This window comes from Zootermopsis nevadensis, unplaced genomic scaffold, assembly GCF_977971745.1.
Source record: "Zootermopsis nevadensis isolate Lab colony 2312 unplaced genomic scaffold, Znev_1.0 Znev_ptg000024l, whole genome shotgun sequence".
Lineage (NCBI taxonomy): Eukaryota > Metazoa > Arthropoda > Insecta > Blattodea > Termopsidae > Zootermopsis > Zootermopsis nevadensis.
In genome coordinates, this window is record NW_028259156.1 from 3,963,368 (window position 1) to 3,987,338 (window position 23,971).

The 23,971-nt window shown below is 33.9% G+C and overlaps 2 protein-coding genes across 12 annotated transcripts in view; both read right to left on the reverse strand.

Annotated features, from left to right (window-relative positions):
• Window positions 1-477, reverse strand: part of Gdap2 (ganglioside induced differentiation associated protein 2) — a 101,596-nt gene extending 101,119 nt beyond the window's left edge. Inside the window, exon 1 of the mRNA XM_022071927.2 lies at window positions 235-477. The gene's annotated coding sequence lies outside the window, so the exon portion shown is untranslated. The remainder of the gene's footprint in view (window positions 1-234) is intronic.
• A 1,436-nt stretch (window positions 478-1,913) lies between these two features.
• Window positions 1,914-23,971, reverse strand: part of hlk (hulk) — a 119,714-nt gene continuing 97,656 nt past the window's right edge. For 6 of the 11 annotated variants that reach the window (XM_022071922.2, XM_022071923.2, XM_022071919.2 and 3 more), the window contains 15 exons: window positions 22,360-22,500; window positions 21,940-22,128; window positions 21,038-21,175; window positions 18,519-18,674; window positions 17,288-17,388; window positions 16,671-16,755; window positions 15,794-15,925; window positions 14,936-15,118; window positions 13,224-13,364; window positions 12,173-12,247; window positions 9,941-10,048; window positions 9,688-9,828; window positions 8,715-8,897; window positions 7,050-7,212; window positions 1,914-2,839 (listed from right to left, as the gene is read on the reverse strand). In XM_022071922.2, coding sequence (XP_021927614.1) covers window positions 2,722-2,839; window positions 7,050-7,212; window positions 8,715-8,897; window positions 9,688-9,828; window positions 9,941-10,048; window positions 12,173-12,247; window positions 13,224-13,364; window positions 14,936-15,118; window positions 15,794-15,925; window positions 16,671-16,755; window positions 17,288-17,388; window positions 18,519-18,674; window positions 21,038-21,175; window positions 21,940-22,128; window positions 22,360-22,500 — 2,054 coding nt within the window. In that variant the 3' untranslated portion in view covers window positions 1,914-2,721. Of the gene's footprint in view, window positions 3,493-5,396; window positions 7,213-8,714; window positions 8,898-9,687; window positions 9,829-9,940; window positions 10,049-12,172; window positions 12,248-13,223; window positions 13,365-14,935; window positions 15,119-15,793; window positions 15,926-16,670; window positions 16,756-17,287; window positions 17,389-18,518; window positions 18,675-21,037; window positions 21,176-21,939; window positions 22,129-22,359; window positions 22,501-23,971 lie in introns of those variants that run through there. The other 5 variants (XM_022071921.2, XM_022071920.2, XM_022071918.2 and 2 more) reach the window with 3 other exon arrangements.

Below are 23,971 nucleotides of genomic sequence, written 5' to 3' on the forward strand. Positions count from 1 at the left end.
AATACCTCTTAGCTTTCCAACTAAAATCCTGTCAGTCATAATGAAGTAGAAGCTACCATTTCTGATAGTCTGGGGGAACGTTTAATTCATTACATAATTCTTATGTTATTATAAGCAATGCAAAGTAATGCCAAGGTCACAGACAGGAGGGGGGTGAGAATAAAATTAAAGCTGCTTTTCATATTACCGTACAATTCCAAATAATTATCAGTGGATATAAAGATTGGTACTCACACATATTATAAATACGCAGCACTGTTAGAAAAGACTGTCCAAGTTCTGACTTCTCTGAAGATCCCACACCATTCACAATAAATTACTCCCTGTTCTACTGTACAAAACTTCTCTTCTCACCCTTATCGAGCCATACACAGAACTGATTGGTTTTAGTATCTGTCGCCAGGTGGAACAACTGTCAGTTTATTGAATTAAAATACAATAATGTTGGTGACTCCATAGATGGTTAATTTCACGGAACAAACTATACAGAAGCGCACTCTTCTTCTTCTTCCTGTATTAGCTTATGGAACCATGGAACTTGTACCTGCCATCTCTTATAGAAGATGTTTAACATTACGCTTCAGCTCAGTCGGTAACAGGGCTAACTGCTACTTCACCCTCACACAGTACTTCAACTTGAAATCCTGATACAGTAGAGGATCACGAACATTTCCATGACAACATTGAACTTATTCTCAAGTGTAGTCAACCATATTAGGCACTGCTTTATTGAAATTACACAAAATTGTTTTAGCACTACTGCTCTTATAACCAATGAAGCAAACTACTGACTGAATTTTTTTTTCAATGCAGGCCACACAGCATAAAATCTAGAACATTATTAGCGACGTAGTGTATCAAAATTCCCAGTCCAATTAAGCTTCTGAATGTAACTGATATTTCATCAAACATGATACAAAACCAGTGAGCTCTTTATCAGACTTGTATTGAGGATGGACTGCAATACTCATCTGAATGGGAGGCAGACTTGCATCCAGAGAAAGATTTATGAACTACAGATATATTCAAGGTCAGACAGGATATTCCTTCCCCCTATCTCGTGCCCTCAGGCTTCTGTCTACTGCTCCTGTTTTCTGCCAATAACTTGGTAGCATTTGCATTCAGACATGAAATAAATTCCATAATCTTTCCCTGGTTCTTTGCACTGTACTATTCTTTCGGAAAACACAGTCTCACTGCTTCAAATGTTTTCACTGTTTTCAAAGTTCAACGCCCATATTTCAATGCATTGTGAAAGTTGAAAACATGTTAAAGAAGATACTGAAAATTATAGTACATAAATTCTTTACTGTATAATCTGACTGTTAAATATTCATAAGGAAAGGTAAATTGCCTTCTTATAATAAAAAGTGTTTTTTATTTAATAAGTTTACTAATTTTTTAAACTCTAACACAATGTATATACAATTGTATTTACAAATAATGTGCTTGTTTTTTTCAGTACAGCATCCAATACACATGTTTTGGCAACTTATAGGAATCCACTATGTTAGAAGTCTGGGTTTTTTTTAAAATTAACATTTATGATGAAGATGGAACTGCACTATGTTATCTAAAACAATTGTAATATCATAACAGTGAACACTTTCAAGGGATTGCACATTAAGGTCCCATTTTGATTCTTACAGGGTATGACACAGTGAGATATTCAAACACACATAAAACATCTCTTTTAATTTTCATTTCCCAAATCTTCTACTTTTCTATTTGAAAATAAATGATACGTCAATAAAACTAAAAAATAAATAAAGTGTAGTACATACAAATAAGTGCGCGAAATCTAAATTTAAATATAAATTAACATTGAACCACTTGTTACTCAGCCAAATGATTTTTGAGAAATGTAATAAAATTAGATAGATTTGGATTTAATATTATTTATTTTTCCTGTCAAAATTAAAGCTAGTGTATTAAAAATCACATTAATATAATTTGGCCTCAGTAAGAAAAGTTTAATTTAAAAAAAAAAAACAGCATGATGTCTTTTGTAAAAATACAGACTTATGATTACAGGTATACCATTTTACTTCCTGTGCAGGATTCAGTTTTCTTACATTAAACAGTACATTCACCAAAGAAGATCAAACATGTACTTAATGAAGCAATTCTCAGGTCCAAGTTCATATAAAAACAAATATTTATTTTATTTGCTTAACTTAAACACTATTTATAATTAATGGAATTTCACACTTCATTGTGACATGTTGAAAGCAATCAACAATGTCGTGATATAACCTGCACCACTGTTAATAATAATACATGGCAAATTTAATTTACTTATTACTTGTGTGAGTACGTAACTTCACTCCATTCTTACTTTTATTGAATTATTAGCTTTTTTTCAGAAAAAGCCTGAATTATGAACAGGTCTTCTATCCTAATTGCATATTTTCTGAAGTTACTGCATCAACAAATAAAATAATGTTCACATATTACTTGGACTGTCAAGAATAATGAAATGTATAATGACACAGACAGCCGCAATAAGTTATGGTGATGATGAAATTATTATGTTGATTTACAATACGTTACAGTAAAGACAAATACAGAGTAGCCCAAAATGTACCTACCATATTTACTGCTTTATTCCACCTGAACAATCGGGCATAAAAATCTCATTCAAATACCATTCAAATCAGCATCTTAAGCTATTTATATTATGATGTGTTCAATGTGTTTTCCCTCAACTTCAACGATCTTTTACAATCTTGTCACAAAGTAAGACACCGCACCTTGGAGTACGTCACTTGAAATAGTGAAGATTTCACACTCAGTAGATGATTTTAGCCCCTCCAAAGTCTTTGGGTTTCCCTGGCACCTTAACAAAAACAAATGATAAACAAATGGTTTATATACTACAGTACATCAGCAAATTTTCTTAAGATCAAAGTTGCTCATTAAGAAGAAAATCCAGTTTAAAGTTGGCAGGTACATTTTGGATCATTCTGTATATGGAAACAGTGATGGTGCTTTATATCAGGACATTTATTACCCTTGTTCAAATTTGATCAATTATTTGTTCAAAATTTGTGTAAAATAACCTTTAGTTTGGAAATTGTAGAGTTTCATGTTCTTGTTCTTGTGCACTGAGCAAAATATGTTGTAAAATATTCAGAATTAAAATTGTCAAGACACTGTGGAAAAATGGCATATAATGGTGTATCGTCTGTTGGAAACTGAAAGTTGCCAACTAGCAAAGCAGCAAATATACAGCTTTAAGCCTGCTCTGTTAAATTACGTTCAGAAATAACACAGTTTTGTTCTTCATATCTGCTTCTGCTTCAACTACTTTCCATCTGTTGTTTAAACCCAAGCTGCCAAGACGCAGAGCAGAATTCACGTCTGTTTTTCAGAGTAAGACTAACCAGTGAGTTTAGTTACAAAACTGGTGAACACTTGAAGGCTTCATAATGTAAATAATATCCTCAACTTGTTGAGAACTGGTTTTTGACAACCATATATTTTCAGACTCTGAAACAAAAAATTGTTATAAGCTACACATCCAGTACCCAAAATATAAAGTAATGAAATATTATAGTACTTCTAAATCCAATTATTACTTGTAACATCTGAGTCTAGATGGTTCTTAAGGTTTTGTAAATAAACTCTCCAAATCAGACTTTTCAAGTATAAGAATGTACGGTTCAAAATCCTGAGGCAATGCATCTCTTCCATACACTTTTGTGCTTGTTATGAAAGTTACTATAGTTTTAATTTAGAATGAATCTACCTAAAGGGGCCACTTGTGTGCTGCAATTTGGATTACATATATTTTCCAAAAGTGTTCTTTGTGATTTTACATACAATGAAGTTAGTTTATTGCCGATGAAAATCTTATAACAGGACAAATGAAATTTCTTTCTTCTTTAAATTATATCACTGATTTAAGTAATGAACAGGCTATAACCATAAAATAAATTTAGCTGCTTTATTTCAATACCTTCAAATGTTAAATAGAATTTTTTGTATATTTTTTTGTTGGTTCATTCAAAAATTGTGATTTTACATATTTAGTTAATATTTATGTAAATTGATTCACATTATCTTTCAATACATTTTATATAGAACTAACTTCAATTATCAGTATTAATTACTATTTATTTTTCAATAACTTTTGTTACCCTGTTGCTTTCATATTGTAAGCATTTACGTATTTTCTCTGACAGAAACAGAGAAATATGAACACTAATAGTCTGGTCTGTTAGGCTGTAGCTAAAAATATATTGGTGTAAAGTTGTTCAGACTACAAAGAGTCAGATATTAATTACTTTTCCAAGTATTCAATCAGAAATTAAACCCATTAGTTTTGTTTAAAATAAAAATTTTAGATTTCAATTACATATTTTATGTCACATATTTATTTTTATATAGTGTGCTATCTATGATAAAATTTATTAGGTTCAATTTTAGCTTTAAAAATATAAATAGATTAAAATTTTAACCATATGGACACAGATACAGTATATATTCAATTTATACACTTCAGGCAAGCCACTCATATAAGGGCCAATTTATGCAAGCTGTTAATTTAAAAGTAAATTATAGGAATTATTAATTTCAAGTCAGATCAATTTTTAATGTAATTCCATTCAGGACACTGGACTACTTTATTCTCCGAGCTGTTTGTTCAAAACTCAGCTTTTAGGTTACATGCAGAAAAAGCAAAGCACAATTTTTGGAAGTACCACTTGTCTTTCCATTCTCGGACTCAACCAAAATCATATAACCAAAAATGTTATCACCTTATAAAGTTTAACTCAATTATATACTTCATTCAAATAAAATTGTGAAATGACCCCTTTAAATACATGCTGAAGATATCATTATGTAACATACAACTGTGCCTTAGAAAAGTTGAAGTTACTGATCTGTTACTTCATGATGGCCCTTTGTCAAAACAAGAGGGCGAGGAAACAAGGAACAATGGGTAGACGTGAAACAATGAGTTTCGATCTCATCAGCAAGAGAAAAGGTACTGACACAGCGGCTACAAACATTTCATTACCACAAGACAAAACATCAACATAGTTTTACACAGGGTTTTTATCATCGTATCACCAGACGTCGTTACATGACTATTTAAAATTTACTCAATACTAAAAATTTACGTTTTTATACTTGTTAGCATCAACTCACTAAAATATAAAAACTTGACCTGCATCAGGAAACTGACATTACACACCCATGAATGGTACATTTCTGTGGTAGACTTGAGCAAGTTTAGAGTGCGGCCAAAACACAAAAATTCCCATAGAATAACAGAAGCATACAAACCTCAGTGTTAGGTATTGAAACAAGGAAAAACCCTGCAGTTTTTCAAAGTCGCAATGTAATCTATAGAGTGGTCGAGTTAAGGAAATTTTTCATGCAAGAAATTACTGCATTAATAAGAATTTATTGACAACATTTGAAATTAGATGCACTGTGAATTGTAGAAGGTAGGTAATGTATAAATAAAGTAGACTTTTGACATCCGAAACATACAGTCAAGATACACAAGATGTCAACTTACAGAGGTGGCTAATTTCACAGTTTTACTGAATATTTTTTCACATAATACATTACTACACATCTTTCGCTCCTGATCAAAGGAATTAATTTTCAGTGTCTTCTACTGGTTTTCTAACACATCTACGTACACATTTACACAGTAATTCTCATTCATCACATATGATGACATTGCATCAACTCAGGAATGCCACAAAACAACTATTCACAAACTGTACACTAAAGGGAAATATAATATATAAGCTGGTGTCTCAAGAGAAGACTTAGTTGATCCCCACAACACTGGTCAGCACAGCATGTCACTGGTCAATGAATGTTTAAATAATCAGGGGTGCCCAACTGTTACTCTGTCAGTTGCCTCTTTGGTGACGCTGTTCAGAAACATTTCATATACTCCTCAGGATCTGATAATTACTATTTACTATAACATCAAAGTTTTAAAGTACTTCATTATAATGTGTAAAATAATTCACAAATCTCTCTATAAAAGTAAAAAATGTTATTAACGTTTTGACTATAAATCTACTTGATACAGTGATTCAGTAATAATCATATTCTGAGTTTAATGTAATTTTAGATATTACTGGAATACTGGGAACGACCCATTCTTCAAGTGCCTGAGCACTGCGGGTCCCAACTTTTCGTTGGCTCGATCTGTAGACATTCGGTAGGACTCCTTGGACGAGGGATCGGCCCATCGCAAGGCCTGTACCTGTACACAGGACAGCACAACACAGAAAAAAAAGGACAAACATCTGTGGCTTGAGTGGGATTCGAACCCACGGTCCCAGCGACCAAGCGGCACAAGGCCCACGCCTCAGACCGCGCGGCCACTACGGACCCCTAATTTTAGCTACTTCTAAATATATGTATTCAATACAATTGCTAATTAATTAGTAGTAATGTAATTATATATGTGATTAAGTCTATTATCATGTAATTTATTTTAGGAATATGTTTCTGTAACTGTATTGTTTCTAGGTATTTTCTGAATGTGATATCTTGTACAAAGGCAGTTAAAATCTGACGCAATATTTTCACTTTTCTTCTAGAGAATGATGTGGCTTTTTTGTACAAACATTTCACAGGATGGGATAAGTGTGTACATGTAGGGGGAGAGTACCTTAAAGATATGATGATAAAGCAAATTATTGACACACTGTGATCGAAATTCCGGGTCAAATAAGCAGTCACATAGTCCAACTTGTCCCATATTCTGTTTTCTAAGATCAATTGGATTCATCTGTATCTATCTATTTACTAAAAATATGACTCATTTCTTTCAACATTCACATTCTCACATTCACAGATCAGCCGTTACATTTTTTATGGAATCATCCTGTGTCTTGAACTGATGTATACCCCTTATAACCACACCATTACTCTGTTTCATGTAATTGAAGCTTAAAACAAGCAAGACAGGCTTCACATTGGGCACCCCTGAGCTGAAAATCTATCTTCACCTCACTCAACCTAATTTGTGTATATCTTCCACATCACAAGACACAGCACAAACTCACGCTTGCTTGATGTGAGGCCGAAAACAAGAAAGAAGCCATGCTGTGTACATGACAAAAGTGATCGCAAGGGCAATCACAGCATACATGAAGATGTTTAGCTCTGGCTGGCGGAAACGATTCTTGCGAAGCCATTCCAACACTTCATCACCTGACTTCATGTCACCTGGAAAACAAATACAGGAAATACAAAAACTGTTTGAAAGTACTAATCTGAAAGAATCATATGCATTTGTTTTTATTACTGTATAAAACAGGAAGGAAAAAGGATGTCATAAAATTTAAAGAGAGAAACAGGGCGAAGGCGATAAAGGATAGTGGTTTTTAAGCATTGATATTCACCAGTTCTTGTTTATGGCAATTCTGTTTTAAGTTTTTAGTGAAAGGTCAACAAAAAGGCAAACAAGGAGTTAGTCAGCCTTTAATCTATTTTTGACTTAAATGATTTTGTGTTTTTAAGTAAACAGTTTATGAATAAATAAGCATAATTTTATAATCTTAAAGTGTAATATCCAGTTTTCAAAACATAGTGTGTCATATACATGAAATACTAACTAACTAACTAACTAACTAACTAGATGGCTTACCGAACCCGAAGGTTCACCACCGAATTAACCGAAGCCCTCCACCGGACCCTGTCCTGAGCCAACAAAATCCAGTCTCCTTCAACTCCTATCTCCCATAGATCCCGCCTGAGATTATCCTCCCATCTACGTCTAGGTCTCCCCAGCGGTCTCTTCCCCTCAGGCTTCCCAAATAGTGGACCCAACCAACCAGATGGCTTACGGAACCCGAAGTTTCAACACCGAATTAACCAAAGCCCTTCACCGGACCCTGTCCTGGGCCAACAAAATCCAGTCTCCTTCAACTCCTATCTCCCATAGATCCCGCCTGAGATTATCCTCCCATCTACGTCTAGGTCTCCCCAGCGGTCTCTTCCCCTCAGGCTTCCCAAATAGTGGACCCAACCAACCAGATGGCTTACCGAACCCGAAGGTTCATCACCGAATTAACCAAAGCCCTCCACCGGACCCTGTCCTGGGCCAACAAAATCCAGTCTCCTTCAACTCCTATCTCCCATAGATCCCGCCTGAGATTATCCTCCCATCTACGTCCAGGTCTCCCCAGCGGTCTCTTCCCCTCAGGCTTCCCAAATAGTGGACCCAACCAACCAGATGGCTTATGAAACCCGAAGGTTCATCACCGAATTAACCAAAGCCCTCCACCGGACCCTGTCCTGGGCCAACAAAATCCAGTCTCCTTCGACTCCTATCTCCCATAGATCCCGCCTGAGATTATCCTCCCATCTACGTCCAGGTCTCCCCAGCGGTCTCTTCCCCTCAGGCTTCCCGACCAATACCCAGTGCACACCTCTTGCCCCATCCATGCGCACTACATGCCCCGCCAATCTCATACACGAAATACTTCTTCTTATTATTCTTGTAGCATTATAACCCTATGTGGGTATTAGCTTGTTAGTACTACAAATTTTTAAAAATGTAGTTCCCTGTGTGCAAAAATAATATTATTTGGGAAAAATAAAATGATATCTCACTTATTGATAAAGTCAAGACAACAACATGCAAATCTATAAAACATTAACATCCAGTATTACAAACAACAATCACTGCATAATTTTAATCATGCTGAGCACTAAACTAACTGTACCTCTGTATATGTTAGGAAATCGCTTTCGGAAATAAACCACAGATGGAAGACTAGTGACGCCCCATTTCCTTGCATAGCGTGGGTCTCCCATCTTCACAAATGGGATGTCTAGATTGTCTGTTTCACCGTCAATGTTCTCAAGTTTTTCTAACACAACGTCACTTTCTTCTGAATCACGTTCATCTGTAACAAAGAAATATTAAAATATAAATTGTATTAAATATCAGTAAATCTGAAATATAATCTGAAACCAATTATACATTATGTGCAGTTGAATTACAGTGTAAAATAATAGTGGGTTTAAAGACAATTATACTAATTAAAAAAATGTAATTCAAAAGAGATATTCTTAAACTTTGTTTCCTAGCATTACCTTTAATTTTCTTTGAAATAAAGGTAGGTTTATATGCAAGTCATTGATTCCTATAGTCAAGAACAAGCTTTAAAATAATTACAAGGTACTTGATTAGAAAGTAACAAATTAAATTTCAAATAATTTAAAACTAGCTGACAGGTTCCCAAGTGGAGGTATAACCACAGAAGAGTTATAAGAAATGATTTAACATAAACAGGCTATGGATTACCATCATTGTATGACTATTAGTTTTTTGACCAAGTATAATATTGTTATAAACTTCAATCCTTTTTTTGCAAACCCTGTGGTTTAAGTTTTTTGCGAGTTAGTGTCCATTCTTTGCAAAGATTAATGTGTCAAGCAATGTTAAAAATGGACACAATAATTCAATCTTTAACCATGAATGAAGTAAAATAGCCTCCCTCTGATCAAATTTAAAACAAATCCAGTTTGTGAAAACGTATGTAAGTGGTGATCACGCTGAATCATTAAAAAATTCTATGAGAGTAAATATGACAGTCAAGAAGTGATGTTAGGCCACTTTAAGAAAGTAATACAGAATTACTTCTTGCTCCATTCTGTTATTTCAAGCAATGATACTTTTATCATTGTACTTACAAAAATATACTGCCAGAAACTCATTTTCTTCCAGTAATTTATCCAACATTTTGCGGTTTACCTCTTCAATTTCATTTTTTATTTCAAATATATCTTGAGATGTTAGCCATGCCAAAACTTTTTCTTCATCGTGAAGATCTCCTGAAAATTATTTCCATAAATGTTAAATAATAAAATACTCTTCATTATTTGGCATGTGTTTATACAATAAATTGTTAAAGATAGGAGAATATTTTTGTAATACGATACTTACCATCATATAAGAGAGGCACTTTCTTACGAAAATAAACTAATGATGGGAAATTAATAATATTAAATTTCCCTGCTGCCTCAGGATGGTTAATTTTGACCATATCAACACCTGTGAAATATAAAAGTTTTGATTATGCATCACTAATACGAACAAGAAAAAGCTTACAACTGAAAATATTAAAATTCATAAACAATTAAATAAATTTAAACTGACCTGAAAAGAATTTTTGTTGCTCCTGTGTTGTTACACTGTTTTAATGTTTTAAAAATATAATGAAAATAAATACAAAAAGATCTGATCCTTGGATTATGATCTAGAACAGCTACTTTCAAGCATTAGTACTACAAGGACTACTTGATAGATTAAAGAGACTTAAAATTTCATATCACTGTTAATCTGTTACCATCACATGATTGACTTGTCAATATTACAAAAAATCCAAGAACTTTGTAAGCAATTTGTAGACAATTTTCTGATCCATCACTTTCCAAGTTTATTTATATATGGTTAACAATAAATGCATCACTGATATAAAATTCAAAACTTATGAACAAAAAACATACATCACAATATGTAAACACATTTATAATGTATTGACATATTCATTGTAAATTTGAATTAAAAATAAATTTGTAATATATCAATTTCATTTATGATAAAACTGCATAATTTATTATGTACCTACATTTAAAATTGGAGCACCTGAGGCAGTATTACTGATGACTAAGCAAGGAAATGTTTATCAAATCTAAAACTTCTTGATGATGGTGAAGAGTCAATTGAATAAAAATTTCCTTGGATATTATCCATCGTCTAGTAAATATAAAACGTAAAATGACGTTTCGGAGATGGGACTCTATCTCCGTCTTCGGGTTCCTACACAGTTGGCCCACTAGATAGAGCTAATCCCTAGATCCGGAAATTTTTATTCAAGGAAATGTTTCTTCATTCGGAATGCATAACACTGGGACATGAACAGCACTGATACGATCATAAATATGTGATCACTACTAGAAATTAAAAGGTAAAATGGATGACTAGTGTCAAGTGGTTGTGTATTATAAAGACAGAGAGATACATAGAGTACTTATTAACCCTTTATTAAATAATTATCTCAACAGAGCAGTCCTTCTAAAGCTTATAATATACTTAACCAGTCAAGAAAGTCTGTCTTCTGTGGGAATCGAAATTTCATTAGTCTTTTCACAAAAGGTCATACCAGTCACTCTCCTAATTCAAATTAATACAGTAAACACCTGTCCATCCTATTTCTTTAAGATCTGTTTTAACATATATTCCCATCTATGCCTTAGCATTCCTAGAGTGTTCTTATTTGCATATATTTTAACCAAAACTTTGTATGCATTTCTCATCTCTCTAATACATACTACATATGCTGCCCATCTCGCCCCTGTTCGATCTGACAGTCCAAATACCGTCTGGTGAACAGTATAAATTATGAAGCTTCTTACTGTGCAATTTTATCTGGTCTCCTGTTACGTTCTGCCTCTAACATCCAAATATTCTCCTAGAAATTCTTTCCTTAAACATCCATTAAAGTAAAGTAAAGTTTATCCCACTATACGCCATGTAGGCATTTGGGGTGAGTGGAGATATAGCTCCTCTCTTCCTTGACCTCGGCACTAGATGGGGGTGAGTGGTCAACATCACGCCCTGGCCGGCTTTAAACCCGGGAAAGAACCCCGGTACCCATTGTAGAGGAGGCTGGGTGGGCCCCAGAGCCGGTCTGGACGCAGAGGCTAGAGGAAAAATCATCTGCCCCCGTCAGGGACTGAACCCCGGCCGTCCAGCCCGTAGCTAGTCACTAAACTGACTGAGCTATCCATTATAAAACACATAATGCTTCAAGGACTGGATCTGTTCTTGTCTTCACGCATAATGAGGGCAGCATCCAGAAGGTCCAGAAAAATCCAGATTGTATAAAACCACCATCAGAACCCTTAGAATCAACCCTCAATCTATGTTTTTCACTCAATCTAAGATATGCATTTTCACACCCATACAAAAGAACGTTATTCCCGTCTCAAAGAGTTTCCTTCTTGAATTCTGCTTCATATATTTTCAGACTCGAGGAAAGGCTTCAGTATGAAATATCAGACAGTGCCTTTTCTAAACTTAAAAGATAAAATTAACTGTGGTCACTTGGCACATTTACTGTCCATAATGTAGAAACTTTGAAGTTCAGGATACATATCCTTTGACATAACATACCGTACATGTCTGCATCTCCGTCAATCTGCTCCAAATGTTCAAGAATTTCATCACATTCAGGACAATCTTCGTCATCTGTAAATTATCAAATTTAATTAACTGCATAATCAATCCATTTCGATTGAAGACAAGTGCTGTAATAATAGTGAAGCTTATTTTATATACCCAAACAATTATTTAACTCCACAGAATATTCTACAGAAAACCTCTAGATCAGGGGTTCTCAATCTTTTCCGCTGGCGTACCACTAATTCTAATTTAACACATTAAAGGTACCACTAACCAAATGCAATCAGGGAAAACTTATTTATGTTAATATTATGTTTTGATTTTCTTACTTAGTTTGCATACCACTCAACATTGGCTCGCATACCACCAGTGGTACGCATATCAAAGGTTGAGAATCGCTGCTCTAGACCATTTCTTTTCGTAATATTTAATTGACATTTTTTCACACATGTAACATGTACATGTTACCCTGCGAGTGCTGGTAATAGTTGTGTATATAAAGTGTATTTAGCATGGAACATCAATTAGATTATATGCACTTAAAGACACAAGAGGATTTTCTTCAAAGAGGAAATATAAATTTTCAAAGATAAGTTCAGTAAAATCAAGTCAAAGTGATTTAATCTGAAACCAACAACATTTTCAGTTTTCAATTTACCAGTATTTCATTTATTTCACATCAAACACTTTTATGTAATTTTATTTTCAAATTCCATACTTCAATCAGAGTAACTGACCATATTTCAAACCATACAAAACAGCAAAAGTATTTATGTGTTAAACATCAGTTTTCTCGAAATTGTATGACACTATAGTTTCTGGACTGAACAAGTAACATTTTATGAACTTGCTTTTCATGACAATGCTCAAGTACTTCAATTTTGATTTCATACAGAATTACTCAGTTTAAAGAAAACCACAATTCATCAGTCTCCAGTAATTTTATTGTCCTTTATTTAAAATTCACTACTGGTTCCTATGGAAATCTCAGATTCCACTATATAACAGTTAAGTTTCTGTGAGAAAAGTGAGACAAACTCACAGAAAAACACAGCAAGGAGCGGTGACTCCTCCAATAGTCTTTCTAGCATACGGTCATTAACAGCTTCTATTTCATCAGCCAATTCTCGATTGTCATCATCTATCAACCATTCAAGAACCGACTGCTCATTCTGCAGATCACCTGGAATAGAAACAAAAGCATGTGAAATACTTGCGTTTAAGTGGGTTAAAATATAATGAGATACCATCTTACTAATTTTCATCACGGCAGTAAGCTTCATGAAAATAAAACGTATCAATTTAAATGCTCAGCGATTACAAAATGGTTAAAATTTGCACAGTGTATTTCTTGCTTTCCATCCACCCATACAATCAGTGTCAATACACGACACAAACAGCATGATAGACTTCAAGACGCCATCTTTAATTTTGCTTTTGTAGGAGTAATTCATTACAGCAGTAAGCTACAGACTCTATATGTGTTCTGAAACACATCTCGTGGCTGCATTTAAAGTATTTTGAGGAATTTCGTTGGCGGAAAGCCTGACATGCAAAATTTAAGCGTTTACGATCAAACCATTTCAAGCACAGGTTAAGAACACTTTACAAACCATCCTACATTTTTTGTCTCAATTTAGACCCTGTTCATATTTTCTAAAACATTTATATTTTAGTGCTTTTAGCACCTCTGTCACAAAATTTTGTAATTCTTTAAGCATATAGGAAATAATATGCCAAAATATTACTTCAATTATTTATCAATTCTTTTATCTGTCTACTTTTAACAGAGTAATACAAGCATGTTCCATTGATGAGCTCTTCTTTTTAATGCAGTAATAAACATTAAAATTCCACTAAAAGTGTGACATTTCTTGACCAACTATGCAACTCCAAACTTCTGAAGAATGACCTTGAAGCATTCAGATATGGAGATAGTTATTTATCTGTCTATTTAAACTATAGATTTAATGATTTATTGGCATGCTACTGTGATGCAGGGCCAAGTACAGTCATCTAAATTGCGTATAAGCACCGACACATAATCAAAAAAGCTTAAACTCTTCTTTCCTTGTGTATGCAAAGGCCCACGTTTACAGACCAACAGGTCTCTAAAAAATGTGCAAACATTCATAGAACAAGTAAGAAAAATTATTTCTTTAATGCTGTATTATAAGTGGATTATAAGTCACTGTTGTCTGAATAATATGGAATCCATGTTAAAAGCATAACATAATTATTCACTGCATGGTTTGATTTATATTGTTATCTTACATAAATAAGTTGCATTATATAAGAGCCCCACTTAATGGTACCTGCACCTTGTCGCGGTGGTGGGGCTTGAGTACCTCAGTGACCCCAAGAGCCAGTTTGGTCGAGGGGGAGAGGTCAGACTAAGACAGGTACCCTGGTCCTCCAGGTTAGGGGTTGGTAGCAAGGCTAACAACCTTGCACCGTAAAAAGGAAGATGTTTCGAAACCTCGATCAAAGACTCGGACAGACGGACCTAACAGAAGGACCGAATGGAAGAGGAGAATTGAGACGGCCATGGACCAAATACGGATCGGAGAGCCTTAGAAGAAGAAGAAGAATATAAGAGCACCTGGAACTGTCTCACAAAACACATGGACTGTTACAACTGTGGATTTATATTGGAAAGCTGTGGCATGACTGTACTTTCATATTTTTATACAGTGTAAATACCTAAACAAATAAAAGAACACTTTAAAAAAGGAGTGTAACTTAAACATTTACCTTCAAACAGCAGAGGATTCCCATTTCGGAAATAAACCAATGCAGGAAAAGTTTTAATTGAATATCTCTTAGCCAGTTGCGGGTCTTGGATCTTGACCATATGAATACCATACACATCACATTCATCATCTATATTTTCCAGATCATCCAAGATCTCATCACAGATGTGGCAATTTAATTTATCTGTAATCAACAAAACAGTTTTATATTTGAGATTCACACAGCAGTGAAGATGTCGTCAGTGGTCTTCTAGGTCGTGATACCATGTGGTCTTATAGGTGGTTAATAACATTTCAGAGTAACCTATTTCCTCTATCTTAAGACTACATAACATCACAACCCAGAAGACAATGATAAACAACAGAACAGTTTTTAACAGATCACAATGTTGACACGTACTGTATTTCTCAAGGATAATCACAGAATGAGAATTTCATACCACTTAACAACGAATAGATCTAGAACCTGTGTCATTAATTACAAGCAAATGGTTCCTGCAATGTAGGTAAAGATATTAAATACAAAGTCTACAATTTAATTCAAGATTGTCAATACATTGTTCTTCAGAAATTTAAATTCATATTTTACCATTAAGGAGACAATAAAACATACATGAAATAATTAATCTTCTTAATACATTCTACTCAAATGATTGTGGCGTAAGCCCTAAGGAGAAGTTTTGGAATGTCCAATCCTAACATTTCATTTGATCCTATAAAGTGTATGATCCAGAAAGAGAAAAATGTTTTGAAATAATGTAAAGTATTTGTGCTTATAATAATGTGGTGCTCTTCCCCAAGTGCCTACGTGGCGAGTAGCAGGGCGGCTATACTATATCCTTCTCTGTTATGTACTTACAAAAGTAAACAGCCAAGTACTGTGTCTCCTCCACTAGTCCTTCCAGCATAACCCGTGTGATTAGTTCAATGCGATCTTCAGTCCTCTGAGTGATGAGCCACTGGAGAACTTCCTCTTCCTCAGAGAGATCACCTAAAACAAGATGAGAACCTTCAACATAAGTGGAGCGATACATAATATAAATTGAGTTAGAACACTTTTGTAATCAGAATATACTGTCCCAATTGTAGTCTTTTGTCAAATATTGTAGACTTACAAAAGTTTCGGAGGAACCTATCACATCCATCCTAAAGACAGGAAGAATAGTTTTCTCCAAAATATTTGTTAACAGACATCCTTCTTCCCCGCGACTGTGAAAACGTCAAATTGCACCCACTTATAATATCCATTAAAATTTTATTCAATACAGATGACGTCTCTGAGAATGCCACATTAATCAGAAATTTATTTCAAACTGAACTTGTAGACGGTTTCCCTCAGTGGACTAGTGGTTAGCGTGCTCACCACTAGGCACAAGGTCTGTGGGTTCAAACCCGGCCGAGGTCAATGAATTTTTAAGGGTGATAAAAATCAGTAGCACAACTTCCTTCAGAGGGGAAGTAAAGCCGGGTCCCATGTCGTATATTTACGGCATATAAAAGAACCTTATGAGCATGAACGAGATGTTTTGTAAGCAAAATTCAGTGGCCATTTCTCACCAAAGTCTCTCCTAATTCAAGTCTGAGCATAAAGAATGTTATTTGTTCCTTTCTATTTAAAGTTAGTCAGTGAAAATTTTATGAATAATTAATAACTGTTTAGAGCTGCTAAAGTATTTTTTACAGAAGGAAAGAATCAAGTCACTGTGTAATATTGAAAAACACATTATTTGTCAAACCTTCAAAAACATTTGGCACTTCATCTTCAAAATACACAAGACTTGGGAACTCTGATACGCCAAACTCTTCAGCAACCTGGAAGTCCTGAAAATATAATTATAGAAATTACGTGGACATGCTCTCTAAACCACATAGCATGAAGATGACTGTCTTCAGGGATGTTACACTGTGTAGTCTAGTAGAAATTTACTGAAATTTCTGAGGTGCTTGCTGTTTCAATCATCAGAGTAAAGGAGGCAACAAGTACCTCTGGAACACCTGTAAACTACTACCAGATTTCACAGTACAGTATCCGAGACGACAGTCATATTCTAAAGTGTAATTAATAAAAAAAAGTACTAATGATGAACAAGTCCTATAGAATAATTACACGCATTTATTTTTTTAAACAATTTCTGTTTCTTGTCTTGGAAGGAGAGACCTCTCGAGTGTCATTAAATTTCTATAAAATGACCTGGCAGTATATTTCTAGAGGCTTGGTGACAATATTTCACATGATTCATGTTATTTCACATATTATCTCTTCGATAAAACTGGGTCTAGAAACAGTGAAAATGTAAACTCACTGCCTAGTTTTAACATTGGAAAATTTTCATTATAGGATAACTCACTGTACCTGTGTTTTGACAAATACTATTCCGTGTCGATCACAATCATCATCAATATTTTCTAGTTCTTCTAAGATAGCTTGGCACTGGTCACATTCATCAACAGAATCTACAGAAAAGAATGAATGTGTTTACAAATAACAAGCAGTAACAAAAATTAAAAATGTAACATAAAAACAGACAAGTTAAAAGAACAAAATACAATGTTTTAATATTCCTAAAAATATAAGCAATCCATCTAATTCTTTACTTTAACCCATATTGTGTAAAAAGGCTCTTTCTCCAGAGGATACTTACAAAACTACCTATAAACATTTTAAATTAAAATAAAATGCAATAAAATGTGACACTATTTCTTCAGAAGTCACAATTAACCATCAACATAAAACCAAATATGGCTAATCAAATGGAAAAATTATCTGGTTAGAGAAAAGCTTAATCATGTATATTATGTTTTAGACACATACTTTTTAAAACTACTTCTGACCAAAGCACTGCAAGCATGATTACCATCTACAATATAACGTGTAATAATATAAAGTCTACATTAAAAACAAAGTCCACTTTAATTACATGTGAAAAAAACTACAGTTCAAAAACTATTACATTTCTCACAACAGAGGAGTCAGTCAACTACAACCAACACTTTCAGACTTTCAGACACGAAGAGAAAAAATCTACCAAGACAATTTACAAACATTCAACACATGGAAATTTTGGTTGGAAGGCACCATATATTGTGCTCGTGCAACTCTTCTCAAGAGGTCCATGGAACAAGGATAATATGAATTACATTTAACCACATTTTTCCTAGCATACATGCATGAAATTCTAGAATATTTCAACAGAGGAGAATCAAGGGCTGTGCCTAATAATTTGCCCATGCTAGGTCGAAAAAGAGTGGGGACAGAGGCAATACCATAATAAAATAGCCCTTAAACAGCAGTTAGTACATAAATTATTATACGGAATAAAATGGACTGAGTAACTGTCACTTAAAGTACAACTGATAATCAAACTTATCAGTCTGCAGTCAATTTCTGTCTCGATGCCTGTTATAATACATATAACAATATTTCGCATTGGCCTGTCATAATAGAATTATTAAAGGAATTCGACCGTTACTTATTCTTGTTATGTTTATAACTGCTATAGTTATCACTGGGCTATCATCTTATGGTTCCCAAAAATATACAACAATTCTGGCAGTGCAGGGAAAATGGTAAGTTCAAGAGATACCATCTACATTCCCTTCGATGCCAGTAGTGTGGTTGCCTTCCTCCCCCTCAGCACCCCTGTGAAGTTCATGTTGAAGTTCTCCCTCTCTGTCTTTCTTTTTCTGCTGTTGTTTGCGAAATTGCTTGGAATTGCAAAGATCACAGAAAGTCTTGTTCCCTACGGCAATCCATAACAGGACGAATTATGTGGAATTGATGTGATATTATATCCTAACCATAAGACTAATTTTAAAAAGTGTACTCACCTGACAGTCCTGTACGTTAATTTATATCTTTATACACAGCTAGTAATACATGTAACATGTCAGTGTCCAGAATGGTCTAGCATATTTTATAGTTTTATTATTATGATCTTTTATATTAATTTTGCATCATGAAGAATATTATAATTTATAATTATGAGAATATACAGACCAAAGTACATAATGTGACTCCTGCAGTCACGAATGAATCATTTAATACTGAAATATTTTTTATCCCGGCAAGGACGTAATTTTAAATATTCTGTTGGGCGCACGTTTTTATCAAACCAGTCCACAGACATATTCTGATTAACTGCTTCCTAATATTCTTATTCATCTTCCTAAGACACTTCCATTACCTTTAAAAGTGATGTAGATTATTCTCATTAAACTGGCACCATAACATAAACATGTTTCCATGAGTTTTTACAACATTATAGCTATACCTTCAATAAAAACTTAAACAGTCATGAACTAAGAAAGGTTTCTGTGACTCAATACCAAATACCATTTTCTCTGTGACTCATTTTGAACACTTACTGTAACTAATTATTACTGGTAATTTATAATTATGTATCAATAAAATTTTGTATTAGAGAAGCTTTAATATGTTGTAGAAAGTGTGCAAATGTTTTTGATGACACTAATAAATGCCACATTAATGTGAAAACTTTTTTAATTATTTCTTACTTGATATCATTATTTCTTACTTAATGGATAAAGAAACATTTTTATTTGAGATTAGATGTTCTTAAGCAGTAAAGACATCTGCGGCGATCTTCTCGATCGTAACTCCATGTGCACTTGTCGGTAAGTATGTGAGATTTGAGGTATTCATGATGGTGAGGATGATGATAATCTGGGATTTTGTACTATATAGACTTGCCAGTAAATACCAGTGTTTGAGAGAAATACTGTCTCCATCTCCAACTTTTCCATTTTTTAAATCACTGGTATCTACTAGCGAGTCTACACGGCACCAATATCCAAAATAACGTAATCAGGTAGGTAGGTAGATGGGTTCATATTATTTTATATTGAATTGTAAGACTTGAGGTTCTCACAGTGGTGAGTATGAAGATTTCTGTCTTCTGGGTTGTTGCGCTGTGTAGTCTGGTCGATGTTAACCAACGTTTCAGAGGTCATACTGCCTCCGTCATCAGAGTATGAAGATTTCTGTCTTCTGGGTTGTTGCGCTGTGTAGTCTGGTCGATGATTACCAACGTTTCAGAGGTCATACTGCCTCCGTCATCAGGGCGATGAATATGAATGACGGAGGCAGTATGACCTCTGAAACGTCGGTAAACATAGACCAGACTACACAGCGCAACAACCCAGAAGACGGAAATCTTATATTGTATTGTTTTGAATTTTATGTTCTTTGACGCATTTTAATGTTGTTTTACATTAGACAAAATTTTCCTTTAGAAAAATAAAAATCTTAATGTTGAAATAAGGCGCGAGAGTAGGAGGAACTGAAGTGTCATGCAATACTGTTATCATAAACATGCCTGTGATTGCATCTGTCAAAATAGAAAATTGGTGACATTATTCACAAAGAATATTCCAAACTGGTTAAATTGTATTTGTTTTCAATGCTCCATTATCGTCAAATTAAGCCTTATAACGTCTAGTATCCCAGTACAGCTTAGTATTTTTTATAACATAATCCTTTCACTGTTAATATATGATCGAGTACAGTCTAACACGTGCAATGTTATGCACATTGTTAGATCAAAAAGTATCACTCTATGTCTATCATATAATTATTAAGAGTTGCTTAGCTTGTATAGTCTTCTCTAAGTTGTCATTATCATGTTAGATGCTACACTTGGTATTAACTACATAAGAAGACTCAGTATTGAATATGCATAAATAATACTTGTAAACCATGGGTAAGCTAAAAGTGAAAGAGTACAGAAGGTATCTAACTTAGCAGTTAAAAGATCATATACATAAATACAACAATTCATGACAAACACAATTCAATAGTACAAAATCAAGTAGAAACAGCATATTTCATACATCTTAAATAAATGTATATAATAATGCAATCAATTTTCCATCTCATCCAAATCACAGGCCTGAAAATTATTAAAAGAAAAAAATATTGTGCTTAATGAAAATAATAAAAATTACATTAAATACGTAGTTGCAGCAGCGTTCGACTTGACGACGTTAGTTGCATATAACACCTTCATACAAAGTGTTTCATTAATTATTATCATTATTTTACAGACAATGAAAGTTCTATATCATATAGTATTGTTGAACTCACAAAAGTATACGGCCACTGAATTATCACTGGCAATAAGTTTTCGCAGCTCGTCACCTTCTAGAGCTTCAATGACTTCACCTGAAGGATCCTTCTGTGTCAAAAGCCAACTAAGAAGTTGCTCCTCATTGTACAGATCTCCTGCAAATATTTTCTATGAGTAACAACAGATTATACAATTACTTTACAAAATATATGTTTACTGTAAGTTTTGAATAAAAATTAAATTTAAATCACTTAATAAATTGGTTATATAATTAACTCTTTAATTAGAGAATAAACAAAAGAATTACTTTATTTTATTTATTTTTTATTTTATACGGCCCGTTCTTCAGTGCCTGAGCATCTGCGGGTCCCAACTTTCGATGGCTCTGATCTATGGACATTCGGTAGGACTCCTTGGACGAGTGATCGGCCCGTCGCAAGGCCTGTACCTGTACACAGGATGACGCGGACAAACATCCATGGCTTGAGTGGGATTCGAACCCACGATCCTAGTGACCAAGCGGTACAAGGCATGCAGAAAAACAAATTACTACTGTAACTAATTCATATTTTGGACAAATATTAGTACACATGAATCCCGCATAAATAAAAAAATTTATAAAAATAACTGATTCAATGCAAGTGAACACTGATGGGCTTCACTTTACACCTCACATTTATTGTTCTTTAAACCACGGTGTCAAATGCTTGATCATGTCATGTACAAAATGAACACATATTATGAAAACAGTTTACTAATACTCCCACCATGTTCCACCCAAATTACATAATGAAAACACATTTTGTAACAAAACCGATTATATGTCTCTATAACTGTCTTGAAATATAATTTCAGGCACATATTTTTTGACGTATACAAACCAATATAAACAAATATTTAATTATATGCAAAGTCCCACCTGCATAAATAACTGGCTCCTTGGATCCCATTTTGAAGAATACAACAGCAGGCAGGGCAAACACCCCCAGTTCTTTAGCCATCTGCTTGTCATCAATTTTAACAAAGTCAATTCCGGCTCCATCTGCTTCATCATCTATGTGTTCTATCTCAGCCAACACTCGGCCACACTGTTTGCAGTCGTCACTGTCTGGAGACAAGCATGTGTTAACAAACATGTTCACAGTACATAAACTTGCCAGAATGAGTTTAGAGATACGTTTACCGATTCCCCTATGCCAAATGAATCAACAAATATTTCATCTGGTGAACCATTTCCATGACACCTTGATTATATATATATATATATATTTCACACACAAACATGTGCTTCTCGATCAGGATTTTTGTAGTAACACTGTCACTAAATAAATATACTCACAGAAAAATACAGCTATGTAATCAGATGTTTGTCGGATTTTTTGAAACATTTTCCTGTTGACTCGTTCAATGTGATCTGTTAGTTCCATGTTCTCAGGATCTGTTAACCAGTCTAAGATCTCTTCTTCGTCATCGATATCACCTGTACATACACAAAATAATCTTCAGTCAATAAATTACCTTATTTGTAATTACTATTTTTAATACTACCTTTTTTACTGGTCCCATTTGCCACATGCATTAATAAAGTGAGCACCCCTAGTTATCTACGAAGTTGCTTACAGAAAATGAAACATTCAGAAATCAAGACAACTACGAGATAGAGGAGTATGTTACCCTCAAAAATAATTAAGATAAATAATTTCCTTTGATGCAAAGCTCCAGTTAGTCAACAGCTAGACAGTCATTTACTAACAAATCAATGCAACTTAAATGTTTCTAATGCCTCCAACTATAACTTCTGAAATATTCATTAAAGAACGATCTATATTTATGTTGCATTAGGCACTATGAGTTTTGTTAAAAAAAATTATAAGAGTAACTGCTGTCATCAAGGCAAAATGTCTGTGAAAACATCTGGGAATAATAGTAAATGATTCGATAGTCATTGTTCTAAAAGTTATTAGGGGGGGAAAGACAAATGATGGATACATGGACATGAAGAAACTATATAAAGTAAAGAAATAGTATAAAGAACGACTGGTATGAAAATAATGTAAATATATAATAACACCTGCATTCTGTTAATATCTGAGCAAGATCTGGTACATGACTCAGTTTATGCATGAGTCACTATAGAACCTAGAAAGTCTGAGTCGACTCTAAAAATGGCTCACAACATGAATGATATATATGCAATAAAATATTTCTCACTAAATATCAGAAAAACTGTCTCAAACTTTACTTTTCTTGGTTTGGTTAATTTTTATCAAGATATTTTCTTCCTGTCTTTAAATTAAAAACTACCTTAACTTAAATCCAAAACATGATTTATGGTTAAACTATTAAGAATCTTAATATAAAATTTTATTAAGATCCATATGTAGAGAATATGGCTGATACATATTTAAATGCAGAAAAGACAGATGGAATAATATGCCAAAGCCAACAGATGTTTCTATTTATCAGAAAATAAACTAATGGAAGTATTTAAATGCTGTAAATTCTCTTTTATAACTCAAATAATTATTCAAAACAAAATTAATTGTTTAGTCACTTGAGACTTGCAGTTAACATTTCATTTCAGTAAAACTTTGGCATCAAATGATCATTATCAATAAAGCTACTCAGCATCTTAGTCCCCTTTAGATTAAAGCAACTACTAATTGTATGTTTCCATACATCATGCAACAAAGTAGAGAGCAAAAGTGAGTGATGTCAAGGATGTTGGAGTTTGATTAATTATACCTCAGCATATTCTGTAGTATTCTTTCTAAAATTGTATAACTGAATTGTTACACCCAACAATCTTATATGTCAATTCCAACAAAAAAATAAATTAAATTTATAGAATCTGAAGTTCTTACAAAACTGAATATGTTACTGATGATCTTTTGGGTTATAATATCATATGGAATTGTAGGTAGATATCGGCGTTTCAAAGTAATCTAATG